Here is a 19298-nt window from a genome sequence, read left to right as displayed (position 1 = left end):
CAGCCAGACTGAGCACCAAAAGCCTCAGCCAGACTGAGCACAATAAAGCCTCAGCCAGTCTGAGCACCAAAAGCTTCAGCCAGACTGAGCACTAAAAGCCTCAGCCAGACTGAGCACCAAAAGCCTCAGCCAGACTGAGCATTAAAAGCCTCAGCCAGACTGACTGAGCACTAAAAAGCCTCGGCCAGACCGAGCACTAATAGCCTCTTCCAGACCGAACATGAAGCACTCAGCTTACCTGACAAGTCTTAGCCAGACTGAGCGCCACAGTTTCAGGGTCAGACTCAGTTACCTACAATGTCTTGCCCCAAATGAGCACGTATGCAGGACTCGGTCAAGTCCACCCATGCAAATTCCAGCTCCAAATCTCTACACCACTCTTCGCTCAGTCGAATTCCAAAGCCGTTCTTACAAAAGTCAGGTTATTCTTTTCTCAATCAAACTCACAAACCAGGCCTCACCCCGTAAACCACTAACCTACTTGAGCAGTGTGGCAAATGCAAACTTGTAATTTTACTACATTTTAAATTTCACTCTATATTGTTACCAGTTCAATTTCACTCTGCATTGAGGAGTTTCTAACTTTACTCTGTATTGAGTTTTTATTACAAGTTCAACTTCACTCTGCATTGTTACCAGTTCAATTTCACTCTGCATTGAGGAGTTCCTAACTTTACTCTGCATTGAGTTTTTATTACAAGTTCACCTTCGCTCTGCATTGAGTTTTTATTACAAGTTCAACTTCACTCTGCATTGTTACCAGTTCAATTTCACTCTGCATTGAGGAGTTCCTAACTTTACTCTGCACTCAGTTTTTATTACGATTTCAATCCCACTCTGCCTTGAGGAATTCCTAAATTCAGTTTTTATCACAAGTCTATCACAAGTTTTATCACCAGTTTTCATCCATTTCAGACGCACAAGCAAAAACAGTGAAATGCAAAACACAACTGAAATTTTATTTATCCACAACATTGTATAAAAGTTCATTATAGCAATTCAAAAAAAAAAAAAAAACAACAACAAAAACAATGTCTGTGCATAGTCTTCATCTTCTTCCCCAGTTACTCCTCTTCACTGGAGATGAGATCCTCTTCTTTAATACCCTCATCCAGGGGGGTTTGGGCCACATCATCCTCACCAATTGTTACACTACTGAGGTCTAAGTCTGGGAACAGTTCTTCAGCTCTACGCTTGAACATCTTCCAGCCACTGTCCCAGAACTCAGCCATTTCGTGTTTATAGAAATCTGACTGCTGGAAGCTCTCAATAACTTCTGCTTCAGTTCTGCGTCCAGCGGTTGTCCTCGATGGGCCCGCCCTCCCCGATTCTTGCCTAGCCAAGCTGCTGGCGACCGCGACATCAACTGCCATCTTAAATTCAGCAGACCCTTTGAATTGCTGTACCGTGACGACGCACAGATCGGGGTAGGCCACCCTCTTAGAGGCTGCCTTCGCCCTCTCTTCGTCCAGCTCTTTCTGCAGGGTCGCCCTTTTAGACGCAGCCTTAGCCCTCTCCTCCTCCAACTCCTTTTTCAGGCTCTCCTTTTCCGCCGTCGCCTTGGCTCTCTTTGCTTCCAACTCCTTCTGAAGGCCCCTCATCTCTTCCACTGCCTTAGCCCACTCGCCCTCCAGCTCCTTCTGCAGATCGCCAACCTTCACATCTACCTCATCTTTTTGCCTGACCAGCTCTTCATTACTGCCCAAAAAATCATTGCCCAAAAAATATGGAATTGTATTATTAACTTCAAGATAGACATTGAGAAGCTTCTCTTTCCCACTTTATTAACTTCTCCTAGACTTTACCTTTAAATCATCCGTATTAAATAATTGATAACAGTACCTCCAATAAGGCCTCATATAACAATCTATTTTCTTTTTAAAGGTTAATTACACATACACTCCATCAACTATAAAACCATGCATTTGGACCTCCTCAACTGCAACATTGTATCAATTCCACCCTCCAAAGGGGGTTATTTGGACCCTTTTTTTTTATAGTTGAAACATTGTATCAGCTTCACCCCTCCGAAAGAGGACATTTATCTGATTTTTTTTTAGTAGTTGAGGGATTCAAATATACGATTTTATAGTTGAGGTGGGTGAAGTGATACTAAGTGACAGTAATTAACCCAAAAAAATAAAAATAAAAAGAACACTGGCTGGATAGTCACCCCTCACCAGGAGCATGATAAATAGCACAATATATAACAAAACATCCATACCTTAGATAATATGGGAAACTGTCAAATGAAACTTCCATGTTTTTTCCATCAAGAATCCCCATATAAATGTCTTCTTTCAATACTGCACGCCTCAGAGATATACCTGATGCTGATGCTGGCAGTGAATCCCTGGTCCACTCACTTCTTTCTTCAAATACCTATATACAGATACTTTTGCTCAATTACAGGTCATAACTAGCTGATGGAGAGCTAATACCAGACATAAAGGCCTTAGCAAAAAATTCATCACATAAAAAATAAAAATAAAAATAAAAATTACATTCCCAGCCGCTATACTAGAGTCTGGGTTGGCATCAAGAGAAAGGATCTTGCTAGTCTCTCCAATGTCACCAGCTTTATCACTCCCAATATTTGTTTCCGAATTGGCGTCCAGACCATCAAGATCAATCTCCATACTGTCGTGAACAATATGATGAGGGGGCATCTTAGTCCCTTGATGTGTTTTACCACTGGCCTGAGCAGTAGGCTTCAAACACGACAAGTCTTGCCGCAGGCTTGAAAGAGATGCCAAAATTGAAGCCCCCGTCATAATTGAAGGATCCTCTACCCTCCTTTCGATATGTAATAATCTACCTACAGTAGCCTGAACCTCTGCACCACCAGCTGATGAGGGGGTCTTGATAACAATATCAGTCACTAGTAGCTGAAAAATCTATATAGAGTAAAATTAAGGAAACTTGTCACATTGATGAATTCACACACACACACACACACACACACACACACACACACTACACAATCCAACAAGGAAAAGGTATTAAAGAATATTGAGAACCCATGAGCAAAACTTCAATATTGATCAAAGAGCCGCACTGAAATGAAATAGATGGATACATAAGCATGGTTGGCCAAATGACCAAAAACCACCTCATCACCAGAATTGATGACACAGATGTTACCCCTCTTAATAATCTTCCCATTTACTTGCACAGATCCCTTCATCCCCCTGCTTTCGAGCATAGCAACAAAAGTGTCTGCGTACTGATCATTTCCATTTCCACAAACAATGAGTACATAGCCAAGTAACACGCCATGTATTTGCAAAATAAATATTGAATTAATCCTCATGGATATGAGTTTAATCAAAGAAATACCTTTGCCTGCTTGATCACACACAAATTTGCACTAACGGTCTGGTCCTTCAATACAAGATCATTGAATCTGCTTGAACCGATTAAAAATTTTGATGTGCAAATTGGAACATTCGAATTCTGCAGTAAACAATATAAACCCGTTTATGTGTACATAAAACACCGAGAACTCAAAAAATGTGGCTTCATCTAGTGTAGAAAACCCAATTGTGGTCACCAAAAGAACACAATTTTTTAAATCTCATCAGGAGAAAGCTTTAAACCTGTGCGTACTGCGACAAAAGCCTGCACCATGGGGTTGTAGAATCAAAACTCGGCCTCTTCTTCTGATGAGCACTCCGTGAAGATAAAGAAATCTTCGGTTTATCCGCCACAATTGGCCAAGACCCTCCAAGACGCAACCAAAAACAATATACTTCAGTCTCTTAAATTCATATAAGACATCAACTATGTTTGGGAAATCACATTTACACCATGTTTGAAAATCTAAGATAAAGAACTCTTTGGTTTATCCACCTTAAATGCTTTTATATTTCTTTAGTATCTACAAGGATAATTTTCATAGGATACAAAAAAATTAATAATAATCCAATTTCAATTTTTCAAAAAGTGGATTGTAAATAAATATAGATGTGAAATCTATATAAATAAATATATGTGCGGATTTCACATTCATGTGAAATGTTTGATAAAATATTTGATCCGTGAGAGGTTTGGTAAAATATTTTGTAGATTATTTGGAGTTCCTAACATTACTCTTAATTAATTATGTAGATCCCATACAATATAATAGAATATTTGATAAATTAAAATTTAATATTTATCAAATATATTATTAGAAATAATTTTTAAGGTGATAAATTTAATTGTTTTAAATATTTTTTTATTTAAGTAAGTCTATGTATATAAAAACTAAATACATAATGGAATATAATTCTCTCATAAGGGTGATACTTATGTATAGGGGACTCATCCCTTGTGAGGGGGTTTTGTGTTCCTAATATGTTTTTGTATATCTTAGAACATTTCCAATTCATGTAGGACCCATTTCTTGTAAGAGGATTATATCTCGTTATGTTTTTTCTAACATTACTGTTTTCGTATACCTTAGAGCATGTCCAACCCAGGCTCTTAATTAGAGGATGAAAATATATTTTTTTATTCAAAATTAAGTATAGAGTATGCTATTATTCATTCAAGCCACATTTTCTTCTTTAAAAATTTCACTCCAAAATATTTTCATCAAAAAATAAATAATTTTTGCTCATTAATAAAATTATATTATATTCATTTTAAAGGTATGATTTAACCCTTTCTAATGATACCAATTTTATAACAATTTAAATTTACATATTAAAAATTATTTGTAATATAATCAAAAATATAAAATGAATAGTGTTAGAGATTGTCTTATATTTTTCATCCTCGTTTCAAATATGGACAATCAAACCATCATTCTCCCAAATAGAGATGGATTTAGAGGATAGGCTGGAGATGCTCACTGCAAGATGAAACAATCGCTTAGTTTGCTTTTAAAATTTTAAAAACAAATTTTGAGTTTTGTTCTTTTTAGGACACTCCTATCATAAGTCTATTTCTAATTTTTTTGGGCCACTAGGTCCAACTTCTAATCTCTATGGACTAAAAAGACGCAATTTGGCAAAAAACATAACTATGTGTTGAAATCAACCTACATGTCTATGTTTTGAAATTACCTTAATTCTTGAAATCACACAATTTGTGTATATATTGAAATTCATTAAGCCTATTTTCCTACCTATTAAAATTCACCAAACAACCTAACATAAGGTCTGGCCGGAATCATCATCATCATTGATTGCCTCGAGCTTGATGTGGTAGGTTATGGCATCATTCGAATGAATGAGTTTTCTGAGTGTCTTGTTGTAGTAAGTTATGCCCTTACTCCTAGAAAGAGACGCTTCCACCACCCTCACCAACCGAAGATTGGCCTTTTCTTTTTTGTTATGTTCCTTCAAAGCAAACTCTGCAAGGATGTTTGTAAGCATCCTTGATGTCCGACGAACCAAAAGTTCAAAAAGTATAGCTAGAAAGATCAAATGGGTCGTCATCGTCATCCCTTGACAATGTCATCATCATCCCAGCATTATATGAAACAAAGCCATCCTGCTGTTGCAGTTGCACCGCAACCGCAACATCGCGACTGCAAGGAGAAAGAGGAGGAGTTGGTGGTTTTGATCAAGGCAGAGGCTGACAACAACCCCAACCCTAATTGAGGTTTGCAACATTGATACACGATGGTGTTAGCCCCATCGCTAAGAACAATCCAGAGTGCTATCCAAACAACGAGAAACTATTATCCAAAGAAACAAAGACGGATAAATAAACAAGCAACACATAACTAGGCTTTCTATCAAAATTTATAGGGTTAATAACAAATAAAATAAAAATAATTAAAGTCAGGTGTATATAAAATGTCTAAAATTTTTATAAATTTAATAATTGAACTTTTTTTTGAATTTTACTTGACAAAAATAGACAAATTATTTAGATTAAAAATAAATCAAAAAATTATATTTTAAATTTAAAAATTAAAAACTCAAGACTTGTTTTGTTAGAATGGTCAAATCTTAAGGTTTTTTTATTTTTTTATTTTCTCAAATTTATAAGATATATAGAGTTTTTCAAAAATGTCAATTATACTGCCCAAATTGTATACGAAGTTAGTGGGTCATGATTGTTAATTTTTTGACACACGAACATATATATTCCACGAGAGAGTATCATAAATATTAAATGGGTTTGGTTAGTATTTATGTCACCACCTAATTTTAGTGGTTTAAAGTTGAAATCGCAATTTATTAATTTATAGTCGTAGTAAATTAAGCGGAAACAAAATTAATTAAACAAGAAATTATTTCATTTTACTATTTTAATAAGAGAAAATATATTTATAGGACTTTTATTATTTTATTATTCAGTGACCGGCCTCGAGTAGAACAAAAGGGAGCAAAAATATAAAAAAAAAGAAGGAGAAAGATAAAAAAAAAAAAAGTGGTTCAACATCAACCCACGTGTGGGTTCCATTTGGTGAGATTCTGAGTTTCTCCTACATCTCGTCACCTGAAAGGATAACAACTATAAGCATACAGCAGAGTGAGAAATATTATGCCAAGCGTACAGAGAATAGAAAATAACCACGGATAGTTAGTTAAGCCAAAACATTTACATAACTCAATTTGGTAAATAAATAATTTAAGTGACAAAAATTGAAATACATAAATTATGTAAATAACTAACCATAATCACGGTACAGAATAGAACAAAGCATAAGTCACAGAAGTGACAATCAGAACAGAGGTCAATGGATCTGTGACAAACAGAGGACCACAAAGTGGCCAAACAGAGGCTAATAGTTATTTAAGTCCCCCAAAGCGTGAGACTTACAAAACATAATTGTTTATAAGGTTATAGTCAAATATTCTTTAAAATTTAAATAAACATATCCATGGGTTTCATTTAAACAAATAGAATTTAGAAATTAATCCACGTAACTGAAATATTTCTAAAATATAACTTGAATTAATATAACTTACAAAATATAATTTGTATAAAATAAATTATGATAAGTCAAAACATATATAAAATATATTATGGTAACTCAAGGTATAATCTATTAATTAATGACGAAAACTAATTGGCCTTATCTCATATGGGCTTATTAATATTATTAATTATTTAATATCTTTAATTCTAATTTAACTCAATTAGCATTATAGTTTTATATTTGTGTTAATTTAGCCTCAAATAATAATCTCTAATTAATCTCATATTTAATAACCCAATGCCAAATTAGATTTATATATTTATTTATTTAATAATATATCATCACATAAAACCATAATTATATTTAACTATAAATATTTATGTGGTATTTAATTCGTTTAATTATATTTATACATGCTAATCTTTTCACATTAATTAGTGATTAACTTAGCTTTAAATAAATTTCCGCATCACATATTTGATAACCGTAATGACAAATTAATTTACATAACACGTATAGCTTATTTATTTTATTACTTCCATTATTATTATTTTTATTATTATCATTAAATTTTACTTTATCGCATACAATCACAAAATTAATTCTTTTATTTTATTATTATAGATTATTATTATTTTTTGACGTATACAAGTCCACAAAGGCCATGAATCATTATAGACAACCCAAGCCCATCACTTGGAGCCCAATACATAACCCAGCTGGTGGCATTCAGACACATGGCAGGTGAAGGACGAGCCACATCAGCAGACAAAGATCTGCAAAGTTATTGCCACTGCACATCACCATTAATGCAGCCCATCACAGCATTTATTACGACAACACCTCCCCGTCAGAACATGACCCCCTTACCCTGAACAAGGTAAGCTACAACATAGACTTTCGGCGAGGAGGGCAGGTGGGAAGGGACAGTGAAATGATTACCAAAGGATATAAGAAAACGTTGAAGACAAGAAGAAGGTTAAGCTTTCTATCTCTAATCTCTCCCTCTATACTCTACTTCTCTTCCTAACTTGCTCGTCGGAGGGTTTCCTGGGGGACTACCCCGTTCCTCGTGGAACTTGTTTGCAGGTTATCCGGTGGGCTTGATCATTTGGACTTGGGCTTGAGGAGCTTGGACCAGTTCGCTCCACTCACTGGGATAAACTGTATCATCAGTTGGCGCGGTATGTGGGAACGCTTTGCTCCTCGTGCCAGTTATGTTCACTATCGCCGGAGACCCCGTTCTAACAACCTTTTCCTCCTACCCGTCAAAGTGTATGGTCACGACTAGATCCATGGCTTCTCACAATAATGTTGCCGACCATCAGGCCGACCCCCCCAATCCAAACAACCCACCGCAGTATTTTATCGAGCTTACCAAAAGCATTAACCGCATGGCCGAGCAAAACCAGGCCCTGATAAATGTTTTACACCAAAGAAACCTTTCGATGCCTCCTCCACCACCTCCAGATATTCCGCCCAACTAAGAAAGAGCCCCGAGCCATACCGCTCCGCAACCCCATCCACCTAACTTGGAAGGTTTGCAACCTCCTCACCCACATATAAATCCACTACCACCACCCTCACCCTCGTCAGTCGTAGAACCAGTCCCTGAAGAGAAAGCCAGCAGCGTCCAGCCTCCATTGACTGACCATGGTGACCACGTTCCCCTCTGGGACGCTAAACTCTGAGCAATGAAGCTCCAACTCTAAGGGGTCATGCAGAACATTCAGCATAAACTCTCTACCACGGCAAATTCACCATTTGTTGCCTCAATCCGGGACAAACCTCTGCCCGCCAAGTTCAAGATGCCCACCATTGACTCTTTTGACGGTACGACGGACCCAGTCGACCATTTGGAGACCTACCGCACCCTCATGATCCTCCATGCCTTCCCTGATGAGGTCATGTGTCGAGCTTTCCCCGTGACACTAAAGGGGTTAGCTCGACTGTGGTTCAGCCAGTTACCAGCAGACTCTGTCTCCACTTTCCAGCACCTCGCGACTCCTTCCTCAGCTATTTCATTGGAGCCCAGCGCCAACGCCGCCCGGCAACCCAACTCCTCAACATCCGTTAGACCGAGGGGAGTCGCTGCGCAGTTTTTTTACCCGTTTCAACACCGAAGCCCTGCAAGTAACGGAAAACGATGACAGGGTCATCCTCACGGTCTTCATGGTTGGGCTACGATCGTCCGATTTCCTCTTCTCTCTCTCCAAAAACCCCCCGACCATCATGGCGGCCTTACTCTCCAAAGCCCAAGAATACATGAATAACGAAGATTCACTAGCCGCCCGACAGGATTCCATGGCTAAAAACCCGACCCCCAGAGAAAAGAGAAAAGACTCAGAACTTAGAAACACCCAGTATAATAGCCAAACACCCCACTATACAGACTGACCCCCCTGCGCTGACCGGTCGGCACCAGCCTGACCTCCCAGTTGGTTCGAACGGTACACCCCCCTTAATTCTCCTATGGAACAAGTCCTCAACTAGATCCAACGGGACTACCCCCTCAAATGGCCCCTACCTTCACGGACCTCTTCCAATCGGAAAGACCAGTCCAAATATTGTCATTTCCATCAGGACCACGACCATAACACTGATGACTGCATCAACCTCAAAGATCAGGTCGAGACCCTAATACGTCAAGGGCGTCTCAGCCGGTTCACCGACACCCGTCCACAGCAGAGGCAAAGAACCGAGCCCCTCAGAAACAACCGCCGGTGCACCCCACCTCGGCAGCTAGCCCAACCTAACCAAGGCCATGATCGCCCTCCACAACAGCCTCGGCCACCAGGCAATCCCCCTCCGCCAGTCGGTGAAATCCGAGTCATTTCAGGTGGCCTTGCTTGTGGGGGACCATCTTGCTCGGCTCAGAGGGCAGAACTCAGAAAGATAAGGCAAGGCTCAGACAAAGCGGTTGCCACGGTAGACCGACCCTCCAAACAACCAAAGCAGTGGACAGAGCCCATCACCTTTACGGACGCCGACTGTACTGGCATCCGTTATTCTCATGATGACCCTCTCATCATTTCTGCCCTCATCTCCAACTATTAGGTCAGACGGGTTCTCATCAACAACGACAGTTCTTCAGACATCATATTTCTCAGCTGCTTCCACCAGCTCAAAATTGAGGAGGAAAGTCTGTCTCCCCTCCAAACCCCTTTGGTCGGTTTCACTGGCGACCGGGTGACCTCCATCGGCTCCATCGATCTCCCCATCGCCATTGGCGAATACCCACGGCAGACTACCAAGTTGATCACCTTCCTTGTGGTCGATTGTCCCTCCACCTACAACATCATCCTGGGTCGCACCGCCCTCAACGCTTTCCAAGCTATGACTTTAACCTACCACCTCGCCATAAAGTTTCCTACCGACTAGGGCGTCGGGACAGTACGAGGAGAGCAGACCATAGCCAGGGAATGTTATGTCGCCTCACTCAAGGAAGTCAAGCTGAAGGAGGCCATGATCATTGAAGGACTTGACGCCCGAGATGGGGACGAGCTGGTCAGAGGCGAATCGGTGGAGGAGCTCGTTAAGATTTCCATCGATTCCACCAACCCAATGAAAACTGCCAAGATCGGCAACCAACTATCCCCCCAAGCTAAGGCCAACCTTACTGCCCTTCTGACCGAGCACAATGATGTATTCGCTTGGACTCATTTAGATATGCTAGGCATTGACCATTCTTTCATAACTCATCGCCTCAGTATTGAACCTCATTTCCGACCTTACCGCCAGAAGCAGCGCATCTTTCATTACTCTCATAGCCGCAGAGGTTGACAAGCTCCTTGAGGCCCAATTCATCAAAAACATCGACTACCCTAAATGGTTGTCAAACGTGGTCCTAGTCCGCAAGAATAATGACAAATGGCGACTCTATGTTGATTGCTCTGACCTGAACCGAGCTTGCCCCAAAGAAAGCTATCCTCTTCCCCGCATAGATCTGCTGGTCGACGCCACGGCCGGCCATCAAATGCTCAGCTTCATGGATGCTTTCTCTGGTTACAACCAAATCCTGATGCACCCGTCCGATCGGGAACATACATCCTTCATCACCGACCGAGGTACTTACCATTACCGGGTAATGCCATTCGGATTGAAGAACGCTGGGGCCACCTACCAACGGTTGGTCAATGCCGTCTTTCAACACCAGATAGGTCGGAATATGGAAGTATATGTCGACAACATGCTAGTCAAGAGCAAACTCTCCACTGATCATCTGACCGATCTGCGGGAGACCTTCGCCACCCTATGTAAGTACCAAATGAAGCTCAACCCAGAGAAGTACGCCTTCGGCGTAGGATCTGGGAAGTTTCTGGGTTTTATGGTCAGTCAGCGGGGCATTGAAGCTAACCCTGAAAAGATCAGGGCCTTGGTCGAGATGCAGTCACCCAGAATGGTGAAGAAGGTCCAAAGACTCACTGGCCGAGTTGCAGGCCTCAACCGCTTCATTTCCCGCGCAACAGACAAGTGCCTACCGTTCTACAAAGTTCTTCGGCAAACTTTTGAATGGACGGCTGAATCCAAAGAGACTTTTCAACAGTTGAAACAGTGCGTGGCTAACCCTCCCTTCCTTTCACAGGCAATCACGGGCGAGCCCCCCTTCCTCTACTTAGCCGTATTAAGCACCGCTGTCAGTGCAGCACTTATCAGGGAAGACGGCTCTGTCCAACGACCGGTCTACTACATCAGTCGGGCCCTCAGAGGAGCGGAGCAGAACTACCCACTGTTAGAAAAATTGTCCTTGGCCTTGGTCACCGCCTCCAGACGACTCCATCCTTACTTCCAAGCCCATTCCATAGTGGTCCTCACCGACCAACCCTTGAAGAAGGTCATGCAGCAACCAGAACTTTCCGGCAGACTCATGCAGTGGTCAGTGGAACTCAGCCAGTTTGACATCTCTTACCATCCTCGAACAGCAATTAAGGGGCAGGCTATCGCCGACTTTATCTTGAAATTCACTAATCCTACCCCAACCACTGCCTCTCCACCCTCACCAGCTCCCATCGAGCCAGAAGACCCTCACTCTTGGACTCTCAACGTCGATGGATCATCCCGCAGGCAAGGTAGTGGGGTTGGCCTCATCCTCACCGCCTCTGAGGGTGGTTATTTCAAATGTGCACTCCGTTTCTTATTTGAGGCTAGTAACAATGAGGCCGAATATGAGGCACTGATAGCAGCCCTTCGCCTAGCTAGGGACATTGGTGTCAGCCACATCCGAGTGCTCAGCGACTCCCAGCTCATCGTCGGACAGATCACGAGAGAATTCGATGCCAAGGAGGACACAATGCGGGCTTACAGGGATCTTGCATTTCCCCTTGTTCGCCTCTTCAATACCTTCCACATCAAGCACATTCCTCGGGCGGAGAACTCTAAGGCAGATGAGATGGCCCAGTTGGCTTCCGCAGACCAGTTCGACCTTAGCAGTGGTGTCCGCCTCGAATACCTATCCCACCCCTCCATTTCCCCCGACCAGCATGAAATACAATTCCTTCAAAATGAGCCTATCCCTTGGGCGTCAGACATCTTTCTATTTCTGACAACGGGGGAACTTCTGGACGACCAACAACAAGCCGCCAAAGTCAGGGCCCGGTTGTCCAATTACATCCTCGTCAGCGGCATTTTGTACAAACGTGGCTTCTCACGCCCTTATCTGCGGTGCCTCAATCCGACTCAAGCAACTTATGTGATGCAAGAAATTCATGAGGGTATCTGTGGCAATCACTCGGGCAGCAGGTCCCTGGCCCACAAGATACTTTGCACTCTATATTTTTGGCCTACTCTCAACCAAGATGCGGCTGACTTCGTGCTCAAATGTGATAAGTGTCAGCGTTTTGCCAGTATCCCCCGTACCCCTCTTACTGCATTGATCACACTTTGCAGCCCCTACCCATTCCCCAAGTGGGGGATTGACCTAGTTGGCCACTTACCCACCGGCCGAGGCCAGACCAAATTTGCCATTGTCGCCATTGATTATTTTACTAAGTGGGTAGAGGCAGAACCCCTTGCCACCATTACTGAGCGGAACACAACCAAGTTCATCTGGCAGTCGATCGTTTGCAGATTTGGCATTCCTCAGGCCATTGTTTCCGATAACGGCAAACAATTCGACAACGCCAAGCACAGGAAGTTCTGTGCGGACCTCCAAATTCAACCATGTTTTTCTTCCCCCGAACATCCCCAAGCCAATGGCCAAGTTGAGGTCACCAACCGTTCTCTTTTGAAGATCATCAAAACCAAGCTAGAAGCTACCAAGGGGCTTTAGGCTGAGGAACTACCAAATGTACTTTGGGCTTATCGAACTACAGCGCGGACTCCCACTGGGGAAATTCCTTTTCGCTTAACATACGGCGCTGAGGCTGTTATTCCGGTAGAAGTCGGTCTGCCTACCCCTAGAGTTTTACATCCGGATCCAACACTAACGGAAGAGCTCCGTCGGGCAGACCTGGACCTAATTGAAGAACTCAGAGAAACCACTACTGTCAGACTGGCCTCATACCAACAGAAAATGAGAACACACTACAACCGCAAAGTCCAACCAAGGGAGTTCGCTGTAGGGGACCTTGTCATGAGAGAAGCAATCCTTGCCACCAAAAATCCGACTGAGGGTAAATTGGCACCCAAATGGAAGGGACCTTACGTTGTGAAGGCCCAACCACATCCGGCCACTTATCGACTTCAGGACATGGAAGGTTGAGATCTCCCCCACCCCTGGAACGCTGAACACCTGAAACGCTACTTTCAATAAGTTCCTACTGTAGTATTGCTTAGTTGTTGTATTTTCTTTTTGTTTTGTTACATAATGTAAACTTGTATCGACTGGATTACACTGATCATGACAACAATTCTATACCTTGGCTATCTATGTGTTGTCTCAATAACATTCTCATTTGCAGCACTTATTACAAGTCTCAGCCAGACCGAGTGTCACGCCATAAGCCTCGGCCAGTCCGACCGTCAATAGCCTCAGCCAGACTGAGCACTAAAAAAGCCTCAGCCAGACTGAGCACCAAAAGCCTCAGCCAGACTGAGCACAATAAAGCCTCAGCCAGACTGAGCACTAAAAGCCTCAGCCAGACTGAGCACCAAAAGCCCCAGCCAGACTGAGCACAATAAAGCCTCAGCCAGTCTGAGCACCAAAAGCTTCAGCCAGACTGAGCACTAAAAGCCTCAGCCAGACTGACTGAGCACTAAAAAGTCTCGGCCAGACCGAGCACTAATAGCCTTTTCCAGACCGAACATGAAGCACTCGGCTTACCTGACAAGTCTTAGCCAGACCGAGCGCCATAGTTTCAGGGTCAGACTCAGTTACCTGCAATGTCTTGCCCCAAATGAGCACGCATGCAGGACTCGGTTAAGTCCACCCATGCAAATTCCAGCTCCAAATGTCTACACCACTCTTCGCTCAGTCGAATTCCAAAGCCGTTCTTACAAAAGTCAGGTTATTCTTTTCTCAATCAAACTCACAAACCAGGCCTCACCCCGTAAACCACTAACCTACTTGAGCATTGTGGCAAATGCAAACTTGTAATTTTACTACATTTTAAATTTCACTCTATATTGTTACCAGTTCAATTTCACTCTGCATTGAGGAGTTCCTAACTTTACTCTGCATTGAGTTTTTATTACAAGTTCAACTTCACTCTGCATTGTTTCCAGTTCAATTTCACTCTGCATTGAGGAGTTCCTAACTTTACTCTGCATTGAGTTTTTATTACAAGTTCACATTCGCTCTGCATTGAGTTTTTATTACAAGTTCAACTTCACTCTGCATTGTTACCAGTTCAATTTCACTCTGCATTGAGGAGTTATTAACTTTACTCTGCACTCAGTTTTTATTACGATTTCAATCCCACTCTGCCTTGAGGAATTCCTAAATTCAGTTTTTATCACAAGTCTATCACAAGTTTTATCACCATTTTTCATCCATTTCAGACGCACAAGCAAAAACAGTGAAATGCAAAACACAACTGACATTTTATTTATCCACAACTTTGTATAAAAGTTCATTATAGCAATTCAAAAAAAAAAAAAAACAACAACAAAAACAATGTCTGTGCACAGTCTTCATCTTCTTCTCCAGTTACTCCTCTTCACTAAAGATGAGATCCTCTTCTTCAATACCCTCATCCAGGGGGGTTTGGGCCACATCATCCTCACCAATTGTTACACTACTGAAGTCTAAGTCTGGGAACAGTTCTTCAGCTCTACGCTTACACATCTTCCAGCCACTGTCCCAGAACTCAGCCGTTTCGTGTTTATAGAAATCTGACTGCTGGAAGATCTCAATAACTTCTGCTTCAGTTCTGCGTCCAGCGGTCGTCCTCGATGGGCCCGCCCTCCCCGATTCTTGCCTAGCCAAGCTGCTGGCGACCGCGACATCAACTGCCATCTGAAATTCAGCAGACCCTTTGAATTGCTGCACCGTGATGTCGCACAGATCAGGGTAGGCCACCCTCTCAGAGGCTGCCTTTGCCCTCTCTTCGTCCAGCTCTTTCTGCAGGGTCGCCCTTTCAGACGCAGCCTTAGCCCTCTCATCCTCCAACTCCTTTTTCAGGCTCTCCTTTTCCGCCGTTGCCTTGGCTCTCTCTGCTTCCAACTCCTTCTGAAGGCTCCTCCTCTCTTCCACTGCCTTAGCCCACTCGCCCTCCAGCTCCTTCTGCAGATCGCCAACCTTCACATCTACCTCATCTTTCTGCCTGACCAGCTCTTCATTACTGCCCAAAAAATCATTGCCCAAAAAATATGGAATTGTATTATTAACTTTAAGATAGACATTGAGAAGCTTCTCTTTCCCACTTTATTAACTTCTCCTAGACTATACCTTTAAATCATCCGTATTAAATAATTGATAACAGTACCTCCAATAAGGCCTCATATAACAATCTATTTTCTTTTTAAAGGTTAATTACACATACACTCCATCAACTATAAAACCATGCATTTGGACCTCCTCAACTGCAACATTGTATCAATTCCACCCTCCAAAGGGGGTTATTTGGACCCTTTTTTTTTATAGTTGAAACATTGTATCAGCTTCACCCCTCCAACAGAGGACATTTATCTGATTTTTTTTAATAGTTGAGGGATTCAAATATACGATTTTATAGTTGAGGTGGGTGAAGTGATACTAAGTGACAGTAATTAACCCAAAAAAATAAAAATAAAAAGAACACTGGCTGGACAGTCACCCCTCACCAGGAGCATGATAAATAGCACAATATATAACAAAACATCCATACCTTAGATAATATGGGAAACTGTCAAATGAAACTTCCATGTTTTTTCCATCAAGAATCCCCATATAAATGTCTTCTTTCAATACTGCACGCCTCAGAGATATACCTGATGCTGATGCTGGCAGTGAATCCCTGGTCCACTCACTTCTTTCTTCAAATACCTGTATACAGATACTTTTGCTCAATTACAGGTCATAACTAGCTGATGGAGAGCTAATACCAGACATAAAGGCCTTAGCAAAAAATTCATCACATAAAAAATAAAAATAAAAATAAAAATTACATTCCCAGCCGCTATACTAGAGTCTGGGTTGGCATCAAGAGAAAGGATCTTGCTAGTCTCTCCAATGTCACCAGCTTTATCACTCCCAATATTTGTTTCCGAATTGGCGTCCAGACCATCAAGATCAATCTCCATACTGTCGTGAACAATATGATGAGGGGGCATCTTAGTCCCTTGATGTGTTTTACCACTGGCCTGAGCAGTAGGCTTCAAACATGACAAGTCTTGCCGCAGGCTTGAAAGAGATGCCAAAATTGAAGCCCCCATCATAATTGAAGGATCCTCTACCCTCCTTTCGATATCAGTCACTAGCAGCTGAAAAATCTATATAGAGTAAAATTAAGGAAAATTGTCACATTGATGAATTCACACACACACACACACACACACACTACACAATCCAACAAGGAAAAGGTATTAAAGAATATTGAGAACCCATGAGCAAAACTTCAATATTGATCAAAGAGCCGCACTGAAATGAAATAGATGGATACATAAGCATGGTTCGCCAAATGACCAAAAACCACCTCATCACCAGAATTGACGACACAGATGTTACCCCTCTTAATAATCTTCCCATTTACTTGCACAGATCCCTTCATCCCCCTGCTTTCGAGCATAGCAACAAAAGTGTCTGCGTACTGATCATTTCCATTTCCACAAACAATGAGTACATAGCCAAGTAACACGCCATGTATTTGCAAAATAAATATTGAATTAATCCTCATGGATATGAGTTTAATCAAAGAAATACCTTTGCCTGCTTGATCACACACAAATTTGCACTAACGGTCTGGTCCTTCAATACAAGATCATTGAATCTGCTTGAACCGATTAAAAATTTTGATGTGCAAATTGGAACATTCGAATTCTGCAGTAAACAATATAAACCCGTTTATGTGTACATAAAACACCGAGAACTCAAAAAATGTGGCTTCATCTAGTGTAGAAAACCCAATTGTGGTCCCCAAAAGAACACAATTTTTTAAATCTCATCAGGAGAAAGCTTTAAACCTGTGCGTACTGCGACAAAAGCCTGCACCATGGGGTTGTAGGATCAAAACTCGGCCTCTTCTTCTGATGAGCACTCCGTGAAGATAAAGAAATCTTCGGTTTATCCGCCACAATTGGCCAAGACCCTCCAAGACGCAACCAAAAACAATATATTTCAGTCTCTTAAATTCATATAAGACATCAACTATGTTTGGGAAATCACATTTACACCATGTTTGAAAATCTAAGATAAAGAACTCTTTGGTTTATCCACCTTAAATGCTTTTATATTTCTTTAGTATCTACAAGGATAATTTTCATAGGATACAAAAAATTAATAATAATCCAATTTCAATTTTTCAAAAAGTGGATTGTAACTTAATTTTTGATTCAAGACCAAGAAAATCAATTTCTTTTTATTTTCCCTTAAAATCACTCAAACCAAACGGTCTATTATCACTTCTACACAGAAATAAACATACATGGAAAAGAACCAGAAAGAATTGACTAACCTTGAGCAACCGCTTGAGTTGAATCCACTTTCCCGGAACTCGGAGCTTCTCCGCCACCACCTCCGGCGGTCGGAGGATCAACAGAGCCACGTTCCGGTGGAATTACCACCGGAGTGGTGCACAATTGCTTGGAATTCTCAGCCGGAGTCGATTTATCTGATGCAGAGCCATTGTCAACCTGAAATTCAAGCAAATCAATGGTCAAAAAACGCGACAATTACCAAGAAAATGAAAAAAGGAATCAAGATCAAAGGGCGAGATTGGATTGACGAAGAGACCTTTTGTTGTTTTGGCCGCGGAGGCTTGTCTTCCGACGACGGCGACGACCGCTTGGTGTTGTTTTCGTTGAGAGATCCACTTCTTCTTGTGGAAACCATGGTCTTGCTCGTTCGTCCTCTCCCCTTCGAAACCAGTTAGAGAGAGAGAGAGAGAGAGAGAGAGAGAGAGATGACACTCACTAGTAAAGAGAAATGCTACGTCTCAAGGAAGTTCTGGAAAAGTTTCCAGACACACGTCAACATATATATACCTTCATCAATGCCCATTAATTAAAAGAAACGGTTATGAATCCCAAATAATTACCATTAATTAATAGAAACGGTTATGAATCCCAAATAATTAATAGAAACGGTTATGAATCGCAAATAATTTATCAGCAATGCTAGTACTATGAAATTTTTTTCATAAAAATAATTATAGAAGTTTTGTAATTTTTGAATTATATTTAAAATAAAACATCACAGACTAATTAAGATAATTTAAATATCATAAATCTTTCATGATCATTTTTATGAAAATTTTTTCATATTCCCTAACTTTTCTCATAATTTATTAAATGATTTGTTAAATCTCTTATATAAATGTGAAATCTATATAAATAAATATGTGTGCGGATTTCACATTCATGTGAAATGTTTGATAAAATATTTGATCCGTGAGAGGTTTGGTAAAATATTTTGTAGATTATTTGGAGTTCCTAACATTACTCTTAATTAATTATGTAGACCCCATGCAATATAATAGAATATTTGATAAATTAAAATTTAATATTTATCAAATATATTATTAGAAATAATTTTTAAGGTGATAAATTTAATTGTCTTAAATATTTTTTTATTTAAGTAAGTCTATGTATATAAAAACTAAATACATAATGGAATATAATCCTCTCACAAGGGTGATACTTCCATGTAGGGGACTCATCCCTTGTAAGGGGGTTTTGTGTTCCTAATATGTTTTTGTATATCTTGGAACATTTCCAATCCATGTAGGACCCACTTCTTGTAAGAGGATTATAACTCGTTATGTTTTTTCTAACATTACTGTTTTTGTATACCTTAGAGCATGTCCAACCCACACTCTTAATTAGAGGATGAAAATACATTTTTTTTTATTCAAAATTAAGT

General features: G+C 41.0%; 1 protein-coding gene across 3 annotated transcripts; it reads right to left on the bottom strand.

The window, feature by feature from the left end:
* Nucleotides 1-938: 938 nt before the first annotated feature.
* On the bottom strand, nucleotides 939-18408 carry LOC114261360 (uncharacterized). 3 transcript variants are annotated; one of them, XM_082910260.1, is made up of 8 exons: nucleotides 18171-18408; nucleotides 17893-18070; nucleotides 17402-17526; nucleotides 17142-17258; nucleotides 16882-17028; nucleotides 2505-2897; nucleotides 2225-2382; nucleotides 939-1698 (listed from the first exon to the last, which is right to left on the bottom strand). In XM_082910260.1, the coding sequence occupies exons 1-8, from the start codon at nucleotides 18267-18269 to the stop codon at nucleotides 1065-1067; spliced, it is 1851 nt and encodes a 616-aa protein (XP_082766386.1). In that variant the 5' UTR covers nucleotides 18270-18408; the 3' UTR covers nucleotides 939-1064. The 3 variants fall into 3 exon arrangements, with proteins under 3 accessions (XP_082766386.1, XP_082766385.1, XP_082766387.1); XM_082910259.1 differs by lacking the exons at nucleotides 16882-17028; nucleotides 17142-17258; nucleotides 17402-17526 and adding exons at nucleotides 3080-3226; nucleotides 3340-3456; nucleotides 3600-3724; XM_082910261.1 differs by lacking the exons at nucleotides 939-1698; nucleotides 2225-2382; nucleotides 2505-2897 and adding exons at nucleotides 14824-15582; nucleotides 16108-16265; nucleotides 16388-16711.
* Between the last annotated feature and the right edge of the window lie 890 nt (nucleotides 18409-19298).

This window comes from Camellia sinensis, chromosome 15, assembly GCF_055761805.1.
Source record: "Camellia sinensis isolate YWXY chromosome 15, ASM5576180v1, whole genome shotgun sequence".
Classification (NCBI taxonomy): Eukaryota; Viridiplantae; Streptophyta; class Magnoliopsida; order Ericales; family Theaceae; genus Camellia; species Camellia sinensis.
Note: the sequence above shows the minus strand (reverse complement) of the source record. Positions and strands in the feature narration are given on the sequence as shown.